The sequence below is a fragment of the Cebidichthys violaceus genome, unplaced genomic scaffold (assembly GCF_023349555.1).
Source record: "Cebidichthys violaceus isolate CVI_PGR_0920_01 unplaced genomic scaffold, fCebVio1.0.p SCAF_48, whole genome shotgun sequence".
In the NCBI taxonomy this organism is placed as follows: domain Eukaryota; kingdom Metazoa; phylum Chordata; class Actinopteri; order Perciformes; family Stichaeidae; genus Cebidichthys; species Cebidichthys violaceus.
In genome coordinates, this window is record NW_027176683.1 from 1,159,781 (window position 1) to 1,175,896 (window position 16,116).

General features: G+C 41.6%; 1 protein-coding gene across 1 annotated transcript; it reads right to left on the reverse strand.

Annotated features, from left to right (window-relative positions):
• Positions 1–2,588: 2,588 nt before the first annotated feature.
• Positions 2,589–16,020, reverse strand: LOC137887071 (NACHT, LRR and PYD domains-containing protein 1-like). Its single transcript, XM_068729841.1, is given in 13 exon segments — positions 2,589–5,146; positions 5,330–5,471; positions 7,555–7,671; positions 8,460–8,725; positions 9,481–9,698; positions 10,452–10,498; positions 10,657–10,706; positions 10,855–10,895; positions 11,734–11,907; positions 14,079–14,252; positions 15,581–15,663; positions 15,665–15,731; positions 15,962–16,020. Coding segments are annotated over 13 exon segments (1,809 nt in total). The 3' UTR covers positions 2,589–4,775.
• Between the last annotated feature and the right edge of the window lie 96 nt (positions 16,021–16,116).

Genomic DNA, 16,116 nt, shown 5'->3' on the forward strand with positions numbered 1-16,116 from the left:
GTAACATATAAAGTCATCTTCTCATTTTATAGACCTCCTTTCATGTTTTTTAAAACACATGTTGTCACATGATTCCACAGTTATACTACTTTAATTCTGAGCGTTTCTTTATATGTCTTCTTGTTGGTTGCTCCTCCCCTTTTCTGTTTAAATTATTCATGTTTTGATGTGTTGAGTGAGGATTATGCTCCATAGTTTTCCATGACATTTCATGCTTTTAAAATCTTGAGAGTAAATACATTTTAAGTCATATATCACGTGTCGATTTTAAGAGCGTTGAGTAAGTAGTAGTACTTGTAGTAGTAGCAGAAGTATTGTAGTACCTCTGTTGCCGACTTTTTTGAAGGAGCTCATTTCATGAAAATCCTCTCTTCACCTTAAATCATGTCTTTATTTTTAATTTAAAAGCTCGTCAAGTTTATTGGATTTAAATACTTTTATGTTTAAATGATCAGTCTTTGCTGGAAATTTACCAAAGATGTTTTAGAACTTGTTTTTATATTTTTGCCCTTGATTTAATTTGTCTTTTAGGAAACATGCCTCACTTTTTATTTTCATGATTTTTGTCTCTAAAATGGTTCTTCCTGCTGAGACTTTTCATCTCATCTAATAAAATGAATTACATTCTCATATAACCGATTTATAATCATCTCACTAATTAATAGTCAAGACATGTAATATTTTCTGCACTGACTTGCATCTCGGCCACCAAACACCACAGTTGTCGTCTTTAACTGAGCGATAACGAACGATCCGATGACTAAAAGACAGCAGGTAAAACAAACCTGCTGAATCCTACCTGGTTTAACTGAAGAGGGTCTTTGTCTGACGGAGACTCCACATCATCCCTCGTACAATCCAGATTAAAGGTTTCTGAGAATGATCACATGATCACAACAAGAAGAGGAAGAAAGGACGGAAGAAGTCTCTGAATCAGACAGACAGACAGACACAGAGACACAGACAGAGAGACACAGAGAGACAGACAGAGAGACAGCAGGAGGAGGAAGCAACTCCCGGAGCCTCGTCTCTCTGTTGCTCTCTGCGCTTCGCGGTGCAGGTTTAAAGTAGAGCGATGGAAGGTATGAGAGGTGATTAATGACACGCAGGAGGAGGAGGAGGAGGAGCGGGGGGGGGGGGGGGGGGGGCGTCAATCAAGCTGCACTCACTTTCAAATTGTGGCAAATTTGCTAATCATTTTCTTAGGGATTTGTCTTATTGCCAACAAATCAATAATGCGTTGGTCCGTCTCTCTCGGTACTTTTTGACTTTGTGAGATGTTTGGTGAGCTGATAGCTCAGAAGACGTGCACGTTCCTGTCAAATCAATACATCAATAAATGTATCCGGTTTTTAATCTGCCTGATTCTGCAGCTGCATCTTCTTTGTCCATCAGTGAAGAGTCTCCATCTAGTGACTGAAACAAAGAACAACTCTGACTCACATTCTGACGCGTTCTCCTCGTCTTCTCCTTTATTTGAGATTTGATCCCATCGTCTTCAGTTCAGGTGAATCCAGAGTGAATTCCTGGAAGTTTGTTCTACAGGTGTTTCAGTTGATCCCTGAACAAGCTGCGGTTTTCTGTTTGTTTTGTCTTCAGATGTTGGGTTTTTTTATATAAGAGAGAGATCGAGGTGTTAATAATGTTACAGCAGCACATTAATGGACACAATGTCACAATCACGTTACACTTGTTTACACGCTCAAAGGAGAGTGAGGGAAATGTTACAGACCGAACTGGTTTGAACCCAGTAAAAGCCTGAAAGTCATAGGAAGTTTAATATCAAATTACACTTAAAGTACCAACAGTGAAAGTACTCATTATGCAGAATGGTCTATTATGAATATGTATATTTTTTATATTAAATTTATGTTAAATCAGTTTTATATATTTATGGTTGGCCTATATCATTGGATTTTTAATACTGATGAATTAATGTTCAGTTAATGTTGCAGCTGGTAAAGGGGAAGCTACTTTTAACTACTTCATATACTAATATACTAATAATTAGGCTATATACTACCTAATAATACATATTAGTTGATTTATATTTTGCATTAAATCTGAATCTCCGAAAAGCAGCGTGTTTGGTTATCAGCAATTATGAAAAATAAATTATTGGCATCAATAGAATTATTAATGTCAATAGACTTATTAACAATTATTAATAATAACGGGGCACCACCCTGAGAACAGGGACCAATAACCAAACTATAAACTAAGTCTCATAATTAGTGTTCACTCACAATGTCAACAGTCAAAGTATTATTACACATTCAGAGTGAAAGTGAAGGTTTGATATCAGATATAATCACAGTTCACATACACAAAGTAATCACAGACAGCTGCTCTTTAAAGTATAACAGAGTTTATTAAGTTCTAATAACATCAATCAAGTCAATAATATCCAAAACTAACGACAACTACAATACATTTATGAGCCTACTATTTAAAATCAACAATCTGTGGTGAGAGAGAGAGAGAGTGTGTGTGTGTGTGTGTGTGTGTGCGTGTGTGTGTGTGTGTGTGTGTGTGTGTGTGTGTTAGTAAAGGAGGATAAAGGAAAAGGAAGGGGGGGGGGGGGGGGGGGCACTCAAAGCAGATCCTCGCTGCCTCAGTCAAATACAGAAATTATTACTCTATCACACTGCAATTTCTACACAGCACTAACGGAACTCTGCAGATTAGAGTATACACCAAACACGTTATAACAATACAGTAACTTAAGTGAAACACAAACAAGGTAATAAACACACAATGACCTAACTAAGTCCAGACACCAAGTCAGCCTTTACTGGGAGATGGCTTAAGACTCTAGCCCTATTTGTAGGCCTCTGCTCGAAAATTGCATACCCATACTAAAACGAGTGTATTTTTCTAACAACAAAGTTTATTTAAATTTTTTGGTGTTATAATAATGTGTAAATATCAGTGTATATGTTACTGGTTAAGAGTAAATGAAGATGGCACACAGCACAAATTGAAAAGTTTCAGGTTCGCCTGAAAAAAAAGCACTTTTATTGTTATTATTTCTTTGAAATGATGCAGCTGACAGTCTAAAAACTCTCCCAAATCATAGCTCAACATGTTAATAGTCTCTTTGCATGACTTTGACTTTGATAAAGTGAAGCAGGGCAAAGTTAGAGAGGTTTTAGTACAGAGAGGTCAGGCGAGGTCAAGCACAATTGTCATTTTGCAACCAGCTGTTCCAGCTGTTCCATTGTAATTTTATATACTATATAATTATATATTGCACTTGTTTTATCACTAATAGTGTTCAATCTATCCAAATACAGCAGTTTGGCATCATTTTGAGAGCCTGGATCCTCTCTGAGTCTGTTTCTGTCTGTCATCAATGGGATTTTCTCGTCTGAATTCCAGTTTCTATGTCTCATATCTCAGCCTATGATTGGTCGATTTCAGTCAATGAACCCTCCTCTGACGCGTCAGACGCCATACTATTGAAGGGTCCCCTCGTGGGTTTGATTGACAGAATCGTTAGCCAGTCAGAATTAAAAACGTGGCGCCCCTCCTGAAGCATAAAAAACGATTTGCCGAAAGTCAAAACCCTTTCCCCAGGTCCCTTAGTTAGACAGACTCTTGTTTCTACCCGGGAACATTTCAGAGACGCACCGGATATACGTAGAACATATGTTTGAAGGAATAAAGCGGGGATTTACCGGAGAACATTGATAAAGTAAGGAGCTTTTATGATTTTGATCGATAAAACGGTTTGTGCTTCTGGTGTTTGTTTGCTCACAGCTTTGTAATAGTTTCATTGAGAGAAGTATTCTGAAGGTATCTCTGGAATCTGTGTCGAATTCGCTGGCTTTTTGCTATCTTGGTTGTCCGTGTTAGCCTTTAGCTTTGTGTTTGTATCTCGGAGAGGAGTACATAGCTCGCCGAGTCATACATGAAAAAATACATGATATTGTGGTAAATCTTCTAGTTGATGATATTAGTTGTGTAGAATTGTGTTTGGAGTTTGTAAAAATGGCTTACATGATAGTATTGCCCAGACTTTTTAAAAAAAATCTGGTATATAACATGCATTATATTCGCTCTGGATAAATGCATTTTTTTTGATGGTATATGCTACTCGTCTGAGCCCGAGAGCCCCCAAATTTGGGGGCGTCGTGCAGAACAGGTTTTAATGGTCGACGTAGTCCTTCGAGTTCTAAGTTAAACTCGGATCAACAGCCTGTTTGACGGCCTTGCCTTTCAGGGCATCGTAAATGGGCTGCATCAACTGTGCCACTCGGGGAATAAAGCGATGGAAAAAGTTCAGCATGCATAAAAACTCATGCAGGGCCCTCACCGTGAGCGGGCGTGCAAAGTTAGTCACCGTGTCCACCTTCGATCTAAGGGGGACCGCCCTGTCCTTTGTGATGCGGTGTCCAAGAAAGTCAATGGTGGTCAACCCAAACTGGCACTTAGACAATCGGACCGTGCTGGTTGAGTCGCTCAAACAGAGTCCGGAGGTGAGATATATGCTCTGGCCTTGATGAACTGGTCATCAGGATGTCATCTAGGTAGATAAACAAGAAAAGCAGGTCCCTAAGCACAGTGTCCATTAGACGCTGGATTTTTTAGGCCAAATGGCATCCTCAAAAACTCAAACAGGCCGAAAGGAGTGACCAGCGCTGTCTTGGGAATGTCCAGCGGGTGAACGGGCACTTGATGGTAACCACGTACAAGGTCCACTTTAGAAAACACAACGCTACCCAACAAGCGGCCACCATCATCATCATCACTCCACAGTTCTTGGTTCATCTTCAGCTGAAGTTCAGCGCTGTGTAAAGATACGGGTCCACCTCACAGAGAGCAGTGATCAGAACTGAGCAGGCTTCAGATCCCTTTCTTCTCACCGTGTCCATCACGTCTCGTGCTTTATCTGCTCTGTTTCTTGTTCTGGCCGACTGCATTTCAGTGTCAGTAATCACTCCGTGCTCAAGAAGTTTATCCAGCAGCTGGTTCAGGACAGGATCAGACACTCTGTCGACAAATTGAGTCCGAACTGAGAACAGCTTCTGGTCTGCTGAGAGCCTGTCCTCTGCTGAGACCCTGTCCTCTGCCGGGACCCTGTCCTCTGCTGTGATGCGGTTCATTGCTGAGACATTTCTCTGTTGAATTTCCGCTCTTAGACCTGGAAGATAACCAAGAAAATAGTATTATGTGTTATATAATCAACAAACAGACAATATTGTGAAGTTCAAAAGATCTCTGATCTCAGGTAATGTTACATTGTAAACAACAAATCTATGTTGAAATTGAAATGAGACACATCTGTTCTACTCTCGTCCATCACTGGGTGTCTGATAGTCTTTACCTTCCAGTAATACGAGACGCTCCCAGACTGGGTTCCTCTCTTCGTCCTGGACCGACAAAGTCACTGTCTTCGTGGTGGGGGTCAGGAAAACTTCAAATGTCGGATGGAAATTTGGTCCATACGTCAAGTCAAATTGTTCAGACTGAAAACAAGAACCAGAAGTCAAAATGTGTATCTGCTACCTCCCTGATTGTGAATCTTCAGTCAAACTTGTATTTGTATAGCGTCTTTTTCTGGCAGGTCACTGGGGATCCCTTCATCCCAGCGTTTCATCAAAAAACACTCCGAGACGTTTGTTTTGTTTCTATGACAATATCTTGACAACATTTCACCACTCTAACCACCATTGTATGATCGACTAGCATCGCCCCTTTGCTTTTTATTATCTATTTGGGCTTCTATCTATTGGTTTGACTTTGTTTTTCATCATGAGCACCAACATACTTTGTACAGATGAGCTGGAGAATGCTCAATCTGTCAGCCGTAACGTTAAGAGACAAGAAGACAATCCGTCAGAGACGACATGTACGGTGATAAAATCAATCAATCAATCTGTGTTTAAAGTTCAGGACAGACAGACAAACAAAACAAGCTTCTCTTTCATTTTCTACAGTGACGTCACCAGCATCACCAGTTCAGAGGTTTTTAACTTTGGAGCGGCTGCTCAAAAAAGGCGGATTGTCAAAAAAAAAAAAAAATCTGGGTGCGGCCATCTTTCATTGGGAACAATTGAAAATAGACACTGGCACTCAGGAAAAGATGCTATGTGGACACAGGCCACTACACACTACTCTGAGGCTGGAGACACAGTGGAGAGATAACAGTTGTGTGTTTAGCTAACAGCTATCAAACAGCCTTTTGGACCCCCACCAGTCCGGGTTCAAAGTGGGTCACTCTACAGAGACGGCCCTCCTTGCGGTGACAGAGTCGCTTCACGCAGCGAGAGCGAACTCTCTCTCCTCTGTCCTGATTCCCCTGGACTTGTCTGCGGCGTTTGACACTGTGAACCATCAAATCCTCCTCTCCACCCTCGAGGGGATGGGCGTCTCAGGCTCTGCACTCTCCCTGTTTGCATCCTACCTGACGGGTCGATCCTACCAGGTGACCTGGAGGGGGGCCGTGTCGGAACCACGCATGCTGACTACGGGAGTTCCGCAAGGGGTTCCGCAAGGTTCAGTCCTGGGCCCCCTTCTCTTCTCGCTCTACACAACATCTCTGGGTGCTGGGTTCTGTTATTCGCTTGCATGACTTCTCCTACCATTGTTATGCCGATGACACCCAGCTGGTCTTGTCATTTCCCCCCGGTGACACCCAAGTGGAGATGCGCATCGCTGCGTGTTTGGCTGACATCTCGAAGTGGATGACGACACACCACCTCAGCAGCTCGCCTGGTGTTCAATCGCCCCAAGTTCTCCCACACAACTTCCTTTCTCCGTTCTCTACACTGGCTACCTGTAAGAGCTCACATCCAGTTTAAGACTCTGGTGCTAGTCTACAGGGCAGTGAAAGGAACAGCTCCTTCATATCTCCAGGCCATGGTCAAGCCTTACACTCCCGCCCGACCACTTCGCTCTGCTGCCTCGGGACGATTGGTTGCCCTGTCGCTCAGAGGTCCTGGTGGCCGATTGTTCATTCCACAGTGGTGGAATGAACTTCCCACTGACGTCAGGACAGCGGAGTCGCTGCCCATCTTTCGGCGCAGGCTGAAAACCCACCTCTTCAGGAAGTGCTACCCTGAGCCTTCCACTTAGCGCTTATTGTTTTCATACTAGCTTGTTGCACTTATTGTATTCATATTACTTATAGCACTAACTGTTTTTCTTGTTTCTGCACTGTACTTTGGCTCTGAGTTATGCTCTGCTTCATGCTCTTAGATGGTTGTTTAAAGGAAATGTACTTATGACTTCTGGTGACTAGTAGTTCTGTTGATTACCAATGTTGATGCACTTATTGTAAGTCGCTTTGGATAAAAGCGTCTGCTAAATGACTGTAATGTAATGTAATGTAATGTAATGTACCAGAACACCCACTGCTGAGTACCTCTCAATCACTGCTCTGCAGCTCACTGTTACTGCTTTGGATGGTGTGTTTAGCTAACAGCTAACAGCTAACAGCTAAGGGAACTGCCACAGACACAAACGTGTCTGTCAAAAAGATGCTGGTGCTCAGGAATAAAACTGAATGTGGACACAGACCCTTAGAAGGGTAGAAGTGACCTGACTCACCCTAGGCTGGATCCTGAACCCCTCAGGTTCACAGTGGACTTTGTAACTTTTACCAACGTCCAGCAGACATTTGGAGGAGATCTTGATGTACTTCGCAGGTTTTTGATCTCTGGCAACCTTCATTAACGGGACATTTATATTAGTTTAGTTTAAGCTCAGATAGTCACGGTAATTGTATGTGTAGAGTACATCTAAACATGAGAATTACATTAAATTAAAAGATAATTATGAGGATATACTGTAAATAAATGAATAAAAGCGTAGAATAAATGTTTCTAGATAAAACCCCTACAGCACTGCAAACAAACAGGTCATGTCTTCATGGTAACTATTAAAAGGCTAAAGAAAAGAGATGAGTTATCAAATGTTCATCTTCATCATTTGAATTCAGAGTGCTGTTTCCCACTTTTATTGAACCAGAACATCATCGTTATTTAACTTTATGGAAGATTCAAAGTTTTTAATTTGTTCTGTAACAATTCCTTTTTTTGGCCTCTCTACAGATCCACTGAAACATTTGTAAAAGTGTGCTGCTGGAAACAGGGAGGAATCCCTCAATTGTTGTAAAGTCACTAGTATTTCATCATCATACAGATCATAAATAATACGTCTTCATTTTTGAGCCTATAATTAAAAACCAAATCTCAGCAAATCTTTTTCTGTGTTGTGTTTACTATTCATGCCATCTGGTAGAAGCATCACGAATGTTAGTGGCAGATGGAAATACATGCTGAGAGAGAATCAAAAAAACTACAAAAAACAAAACAATCTGAAGATTTACAGTTCAGATAGATTTGATTCTTAGCACAGCACGAGAGCAAAGTGTGAATCGTCTTTGTGGAACCAGCTGTGGCTTAAAACAAGAGTTTAAGTTGCTGGTGAGCACATATGACAGATAGCTTTACCTCATGCAAAGGGATGTTGTCCTGCACCAGCAGCACATCGAGAATTTGATGCCTGATGAGCGGGGGTCTGAGGAACAGCAGAACTTGGCCCTTTATTGGCCACATGAAGTTCCGAAACCTCCTGACGAAATCCCAGACCAGGCCAAAAGCGGAGAGGTTAGGGACCTTCACCACCACATGAGTCTCCGTGATCTCCAGCGGCTCCAGGATTGTCATTCCATCATCGGTGATGTGGACGACGGACAACAGGCCGTCAAAGACCAACGCTGTGGGAGTAAAGAGCTGTTAAACCTTTATTTATTATTGATGAAACAGGTTCATCCCAACCCAATTCATCTCTTACCAGTTGAGTTCAATTTGTCATTTTTTTCTGCCAGGAGAATCATGCGATTGGTCTTGTGCATGCCTGTGATTGAGTGAGTGTGCACCTCTGTGTCTGTCCACAGCTAATCTCACCTTCTGCTACAGCTGACTGCATAATGTTTCAGTTATGGCAGCATTCTCAAGGACCTCTTGTGGTTGTAGTGATTCACACTTCCTCTAAACAACTGTTATTGCCTGTTTCATACTGCCATTGACTGCCTGCTAACCCACCACTCTTAACAAACCCCCGGCCCCTAGTGATACTCCAGCTGAGTGCATCACCCCCACTGACTACTATGTGGCAAGAGACACAACGGAGGGACAGTTTGCGGTGTGTTCGGCCTAAAGGCTAACGGAATGGACGATGTGTTTGGCAGCTAACGAAGCTACCGGTACACACCCTGCTGAGTACCTCTCTGCAGCTGCTCTGTGGATCACTTTCATTGTTTTAGACCGTGTGTTTGGCTAACCGCTAAGTTAAGTGATTGAGCGTGTGTTAGTGTGCCTCCCACTCCGCCCCTATCCTTTACCTATTATTTACCACCATTATAATTATTTTTTTTGCATGTCACCAGATGCAGCTAGTTTTAGGCATTAATACAACTCTTTGTAGTTTTGGTAATGTATTCCTTCACACTGAAGACAGCCATGTCTTTACCGTCCTTTGTTTCACAGTGTGGGAGGTGGAGCTGACAGACTGCAGCATCCTCAGAACTCTTGATGTCGAACAGCAGCCCTGCGGCCTTCTTGCCGGCTGGTTGGAGGAGGCCCTCGTCCCATTGGACAGTCCTGTACAGCAGCTCTGCCTCTTGAGCCATAACAAACACCAGTCCAGTCAAAGAACACTGGAACACACCTGGACCAGGACACCTGAACCTGTAGGACACGGAGAGGACGAGTTAATATAAGAAGCACCTATTGGCCTGTTAGTCACATGATCTGTTTTCACTCACAGGTGTCCATGTGCAGCACAGGGAAACTGATCGTAGTGTAAAGCGTGATGACACCCAGGGGACAACTCCGCTCTTATTCAGGGCGTTTTCAGACCCGTAGTTTGTTTGCTTTGTTGTCGATTCAGAGACTCATTTCGTACAGTGGTTGCATTTGCTCCTCGGTTTGTTTGTGTTCACACAGCGACGTTCGAGACTAATGTCATGTGAGAGAAAGCTGTTCTGTCATTGGTCAGACACATTACCGGGAAGATTCTTCTTGATTATGGAGCATCAGCAGCATGTACTGCTTATTGTGAACATACTCACAAGACAATTGTTCTTGAGATGTTGTTGCCACTTCCCTCATCCCTGCCCACCTCCTCACCTGCATCTCATTCCCTCATCAACCTCTCTCTATTTATATACCGGCTCAGACTCTTTGTTCTTCTGTCAGTTCGTCATCGTTTCAATGTCGCCTTTTGTGTTCAAAGCCACCTGAACCAGTACCTGAACTGTGAATGAATGCATGCACAGTTTTATTAATCTGATTTTAGTTTTCTATATGGATCCTACAGAGTTTTATAAATAAGGTCCAGGTCCTGTTTTGACTTGCTGCCCACAGACAACAAACCTTCGTTTAGAATCACAGCTTGATGAACCATGAAAGAAGCTGGAATAGTGTATTTCATAGGATTACCTGTATGAAGATTCAGCTGTGTGTTCAGGTGAGAATGAGAATGGAGCCTGGAATGAAGAAGGCACAAAGTTAGTCATTTGAATAGAAATCAAGTAACAAGCCACAGTTCTCTGCCCTCTGTTCCCCTGGTACACAATAATTACATTTACTCAGTAGGGAAACCTCAAGAAATAAACTTCACGCTCTTCAACTGCTGCTCCCTCACCTCTTTGTCGGGAACATTTGTTTTCACATCCAGTTTGCCGTCGGCATCACCTGATGGAGAGAAGAAGAGAAAGAGAAACATTAGCAGCCAAAGTTCTTCAAACAGCTCTAACAGAAGATACTTTTTGTTACAATGAGGCTCATTAAGATCAGATTTAATGTAGAATAGCTTGAATGGGGACATTCTTTCAATACTCACATTGTTTGTGTTTCTTATGTGTGATCGACCTGCCATTCAACCTGTCGGGAGGAACACAATCCCAAAAGTTAAGGATCAAGTTTTAAATAATTGTTCATTCTTTGAGTTATGTTAGAGAAATTCACTCGAAGCCGATGTAAAAGTAATTATCACAGGACATTTATTCTTGCAAGAAGGAGACAGAGTTGAAACACATACAAGTCATGTATCAAGGCAGCTCAGAGGTCTGTCTCTGAATCTCTGATATTTATACTTTGGATAACACACAAGTGTGTTTGCACAGAATCATTTGCATAAAGCTACGTGGCATGTCTTGAACTCGTTCTTCTCCCCTTTCGCACAAGCAAACGCCATCTAGACGTTTAGTAAGATATACAATCGCCCCTTACAGAAGGTCACAGTGACTGCTAAACATCTGAAGAGAGTTCACACAGGAGCCACAGACTTCACGGAGCCTTGTATGTTAACCAATAAGAACTGATCATTCTAAAAGGTTTTTTTCTCCAACAGTTAGCCAGCTTCATAGTCCTAATATGAAGCAACTAATCTGCTTCATGATGACGTCACCTTCATGTTGTGAGCGTGCATTAGAGGAAATAACATCACAGGAAAACAAAACCAACTACCTTTTTTCACTCTACTGTGAAATCCCACAACTTGTAAAAACTTGCTTGGCTTTGCTTTGTCAGCTTTTATTTTATTGTTTGTGGAGAAATGAAAGAAAGGAAACATCAGAGGAACTGCACTCGATGGTAAAATCTCTGATTATTTGGTCTTAGGGAGAAAAAGGAGGGAAACCCTCACTGTGAGTAAACTGCCCTGTGTTTTATTAACAACACTGCTGAACCAGCACGGACTGACTCGGACACCCTCACTGACCTCAGAGTCTCCAGTCTGCAGTCTGGACTCTCCAGAAGGTCACACAGCAGCTTCACTCCTGAATCCTTCAGGTTGTTTAAATTCAGGTCCAGCTCTCTCAGATGTGACGGGTTGGACTTCAGAGCTGAGGCCAGAGAAGAACAGCTGACCTCTGACAACCCACAGGAAGTCAGTCTGAATGAAGGATAAATGATTCAGATAAAAATCCATTTATAATCCAATCAGATGTGTTCAGGTTTTAAATGTGGAGTGTCAACTAGTTTTAGATGCTTTAGAAACAGGAGGTCTTAAAAATCTACATTTCAGTAAATATTGTCGAGAAGATTCAATCATCCCAACACAATGCGTACAGTGTCAGTGAGGAAGAACCCCGTGTAAAGTGAACGTACTTTGAGAATATTATCAGTGTAGAAATGTGCCACATTTTAATGTTGAAGTCTTATTTCTGTCACAGAACCACATTCACACCCACAAACGTACAGGAAGAATAATATGTAGTACAGATTCATCTGTGGAGCTGAAGCGTGGACTGACCTCAGAGTCTCCAGTCTACAGTCTGGACTCTCCAGAAGGTCACACAGCAGCTTCACTTCTGAATCCTTCAGTTTGTTTAAACTCAGGTCCAGATCTCTCAGAGGTGACAGGTTGGACTTCAGAGCTGAGACCAGAGAAGAACAGCTGACCTCTGACAACCTGCAGGATCTCAGACTGTATGAAAGATAAATGATTTAGATAAAAATCCATTTATAATCTGTGGGAGAAAAATGTATTTGTCTTGAAATATATTTGTGTAAAATCAATCATATCCATAATTTGAAATGTATCCATGTATATTCACATTCATACTGTGATATTACATTACATTACATTACAGTCATTTAGCAGACGCTTTTATCCAAAGTGACTTACAATATTGGCCTGTATCATTGTCATATGTTCCTCACATCACTGAGACAGAGAGTCTAGTATAGCGGCATTGGAGCCCGGGTGAAGATAGAAGGGGGATGATATAGATAAACAAGTAGGGCAAGATTTCTAACGTAGGGGAAGAAGGGGAGCCGGTCGCTGTACTGGCAACCAGAAGCAAAATCAGGAGAAGACGAGTGGGGAAGGAGACTGTGGTTGATCAAATAACCCTCTGTTATGACTTGGCCGAGGTGCACAGTGTAACTTGTCTAGGGGAAAGTTCAGAGGAGGAGGAGGACATCTCCGAAGAGGGGGAAACTTAGGGTAGAATGGAGGTATAAAATAATGTACAATGCTCTTGTGAAGTTAGTTGACTCCGGACAGCTCGGTTTACTTGTATACGTTGTGATGCGTGAACTGAAGAAAATCCAATCTCTCTTGTGTTCTGTGGGGGTTCGTTACTGAGTTCCTAACAGTGAGATCCTGTGGTGTCTCACCACGAGTCAGATAGATAACAGTTGCTGAGCCAGCCGTTAGGTAAAGTCAAAGAAGCGGCTCATCAACGGGAAAAAAACACCACTACAAATCCAATCAGATGTGTTCAGGTTTTAAATGTGGAGCTGACTTCATCATTCTGTTACTGCAGATCTTCATCATAATATCCGCTCTCTACTTTATTATTAGTAGAAACACACACCACAGTAAATAGTTCACTTCAGAGAGTAAACTTTATCAATTTAAATATGAGTTCAGATGATCTTCTGTGTACAGATTACCGTTTACCAAACATGTGATATACTTTAACAGCTAACGTTGGACATTTTCTGCAGTTTCTTTACTGCAGTTGACTTCTGTGACTGCAGACTAAAAGCTTAGTTTATACTCGCCACAGTGAAGCCGGAACGCTCCACAAAATGATGTGATCACGGCCTGCGAGTCCTGAGCGAAGGCTCCGCAAGTGGTCGCACCGCTTGGTCGTGCACCTCTGAATCTTTGCTACGACTAGCCACAAATAGTTTACTGATAAAAGCACTATTTAGATGTCTGCTAAATAGTTTTAGATGCTTTAGAAAAAGGAGGTCTTAAAAATCTACATTTGAGTAAATATTGTCCTGGAAAGAATTCCATACCCGCTTTGTGAGTCTTTTGATGCTGACGTAAGGAATACCGAAAACCAGAGGTTGTCTTTTGACTATTTATTCTCTGCGCAGAGAAGATTCAATCAACCCAACAGAATGCGTACAGTCTCAGTGAGGAAGAACCCTGTGCAAAGTGAACACACTTTGAGAATAGGTTTGAGAATATTATCAGTGTAGAAATGTGCCACATTTTAATGTTGAAGTCTTATTTCTGTCATAGAACCACATTCACACCCTCAAACGCACAGGAAGAATAATATGTAGTAAAGATTCATCCGTGGAGCTGAAGCGTGGACTGACCTCAGAGTCTCCAGTCTGCAGTCTGGACTCTCCAGAAGGTCACACAGCAGCTTCACTCCTGAATCCTTCAGGTTGTTGTAACTCAGGTCCAGAACTCTCAGATGTGACGGGTTGGACTTCAGAGCTGAGACCAGAGAAGAACAGCTGACCTCTGACAACCTGCAGCCACTGAGTCTGAATGAAGGAAAAATTATGTAAGTTTAGACGACAATGTTCATTCAGTGTCAGGCGTTTAGAACGGAGACGTTTAGAAAATGTGAACTCCAAACACATGAGCTGAATGCAGGTTAAAAACTGTGAGGGACAAGAAGTGAATAAGAGCTCTCATTAACACTAATGACAACGTGCTGCTGCTTCAATAAACACCAAGTGACTCCACTTGAACTCTGCCAGCTCCATCTAAACTCATGTCAGCCAACACTAAGAAATAAAAACACAGAAACTCATTTAAGATTCAACTCAAGAACACAAAGTTAACAAAGACACCAAATGAGTCAGGAGGACATTTTAGAAAATATGTGAACAAAAGTTATGTAATTTAGGAATAGTGGAGTCATAAAATCAAAGCAGCTTCAGTTTAAGCATCAAATAGATTCATAAAAATGAGGAAAAAGCCAAATACTGAAAACATTTGATGTTGTATGATAGAGAGATATTTATTAATTGTGTTTAGTAACTTTTATCATTTACTGAAGAAAACCTGATGGAATACAAGATGAACATCAAGTATATATTATATTTATGTAAAATAAATAATAATATAAACAAATATTTGTTCGTAGATTTATGAACATTTTGCAACTCTTGGTTTATTGAGGCTTTTTTAATAACAAAAAGCTCAACATTGTTGTTTTTTTACAGAATCTGTGTTTTCCAAAGTTGTGTATTTGTACGATGATAAAAACTGAATATGGTTCAGAGAATTATGTTGTTTATGATCAGATGTCATCTGGTATTTTACCTTGGACTGTTGGAACTATCTTCGTCTAGATTCTAGAAGAAGAAAAGCCGATCCGTCTGATGCGTTCTCTAAACAATAGAAACAACGAGTTCCATTTGGTTTTCTACTGTCCTTTTTTACCGTGAACACGGCGATGCTTTGTTTGGTAAGTCAAACATAGATTTTATGAATATGGATGGTGCACAAAGACTGAGGTGGCTGTTTAACAGTGGAACATATAACTTAGCCAGGTATCTGCAGAAAGTCTGGAAGAAGAGGAAACAACATATCTCTTTACCAAGTTTTAGTTTTTATTTTCTTCTTCATGTTTTGTATATTCAAGACCAGAAGATGTCTGGAAAAAAGTGGTGTCTTGTAATCCCATGTGGGATGGAGCAAATGTTAGGCAATAAATGAATAAATATGATTTATTTAAATCTATGGCTCAACGTTTCTCTGCCACAGTTAATGAACTTTTACTACCGCTGAGGCTTTAAGGTCCTTTAAGGTCAGTATAATATCAGCTTCATGTCTGCACAGGAGTAAAGAATGTTGGACTGACCTCAGAGTCTCCAGTCTGCAGTCTGGACTCTCCAGAAGGTCACACAGCAGCTTCACTCCTAAATCCTTCAGGATGTTTCCACTCAGGTCCAGAACTCTCAGAGATGACGGGTTGGACTTCAGAGCTGAGGCCAGAGAAGAGCAGCTGACCTCTGACAACCCGCAGTGATCCAGTCTGAATGAAGGATAAATGATTCAGATAAAAATCATGTCATGGACAACGTGAGTCTGTGAACATTCACTGCCTCTACTTGTTTTGTTCAGCCATTTGGAACAATAGACACATTTCTTTGTGCTCAGGCAAATCCTGAAAATCTATGAACCAAAAATGTGAAACCCACAGACTGTATATAAGAAGTGGACGTAGTCATCGTGACGTCACCCATTGGTTGGTGGACTGATGTTTGGAAGCCTCGATTTCAGTATTTTGGCCATCGCCATCTTGGTTTTATTGCAACCAGTGAACAGGAAGTGACCCTATCTGGATTGAGGAGGAGCGAGGTAGAGACCTGTCAATCACTGTGTAGCCCCGCCCCT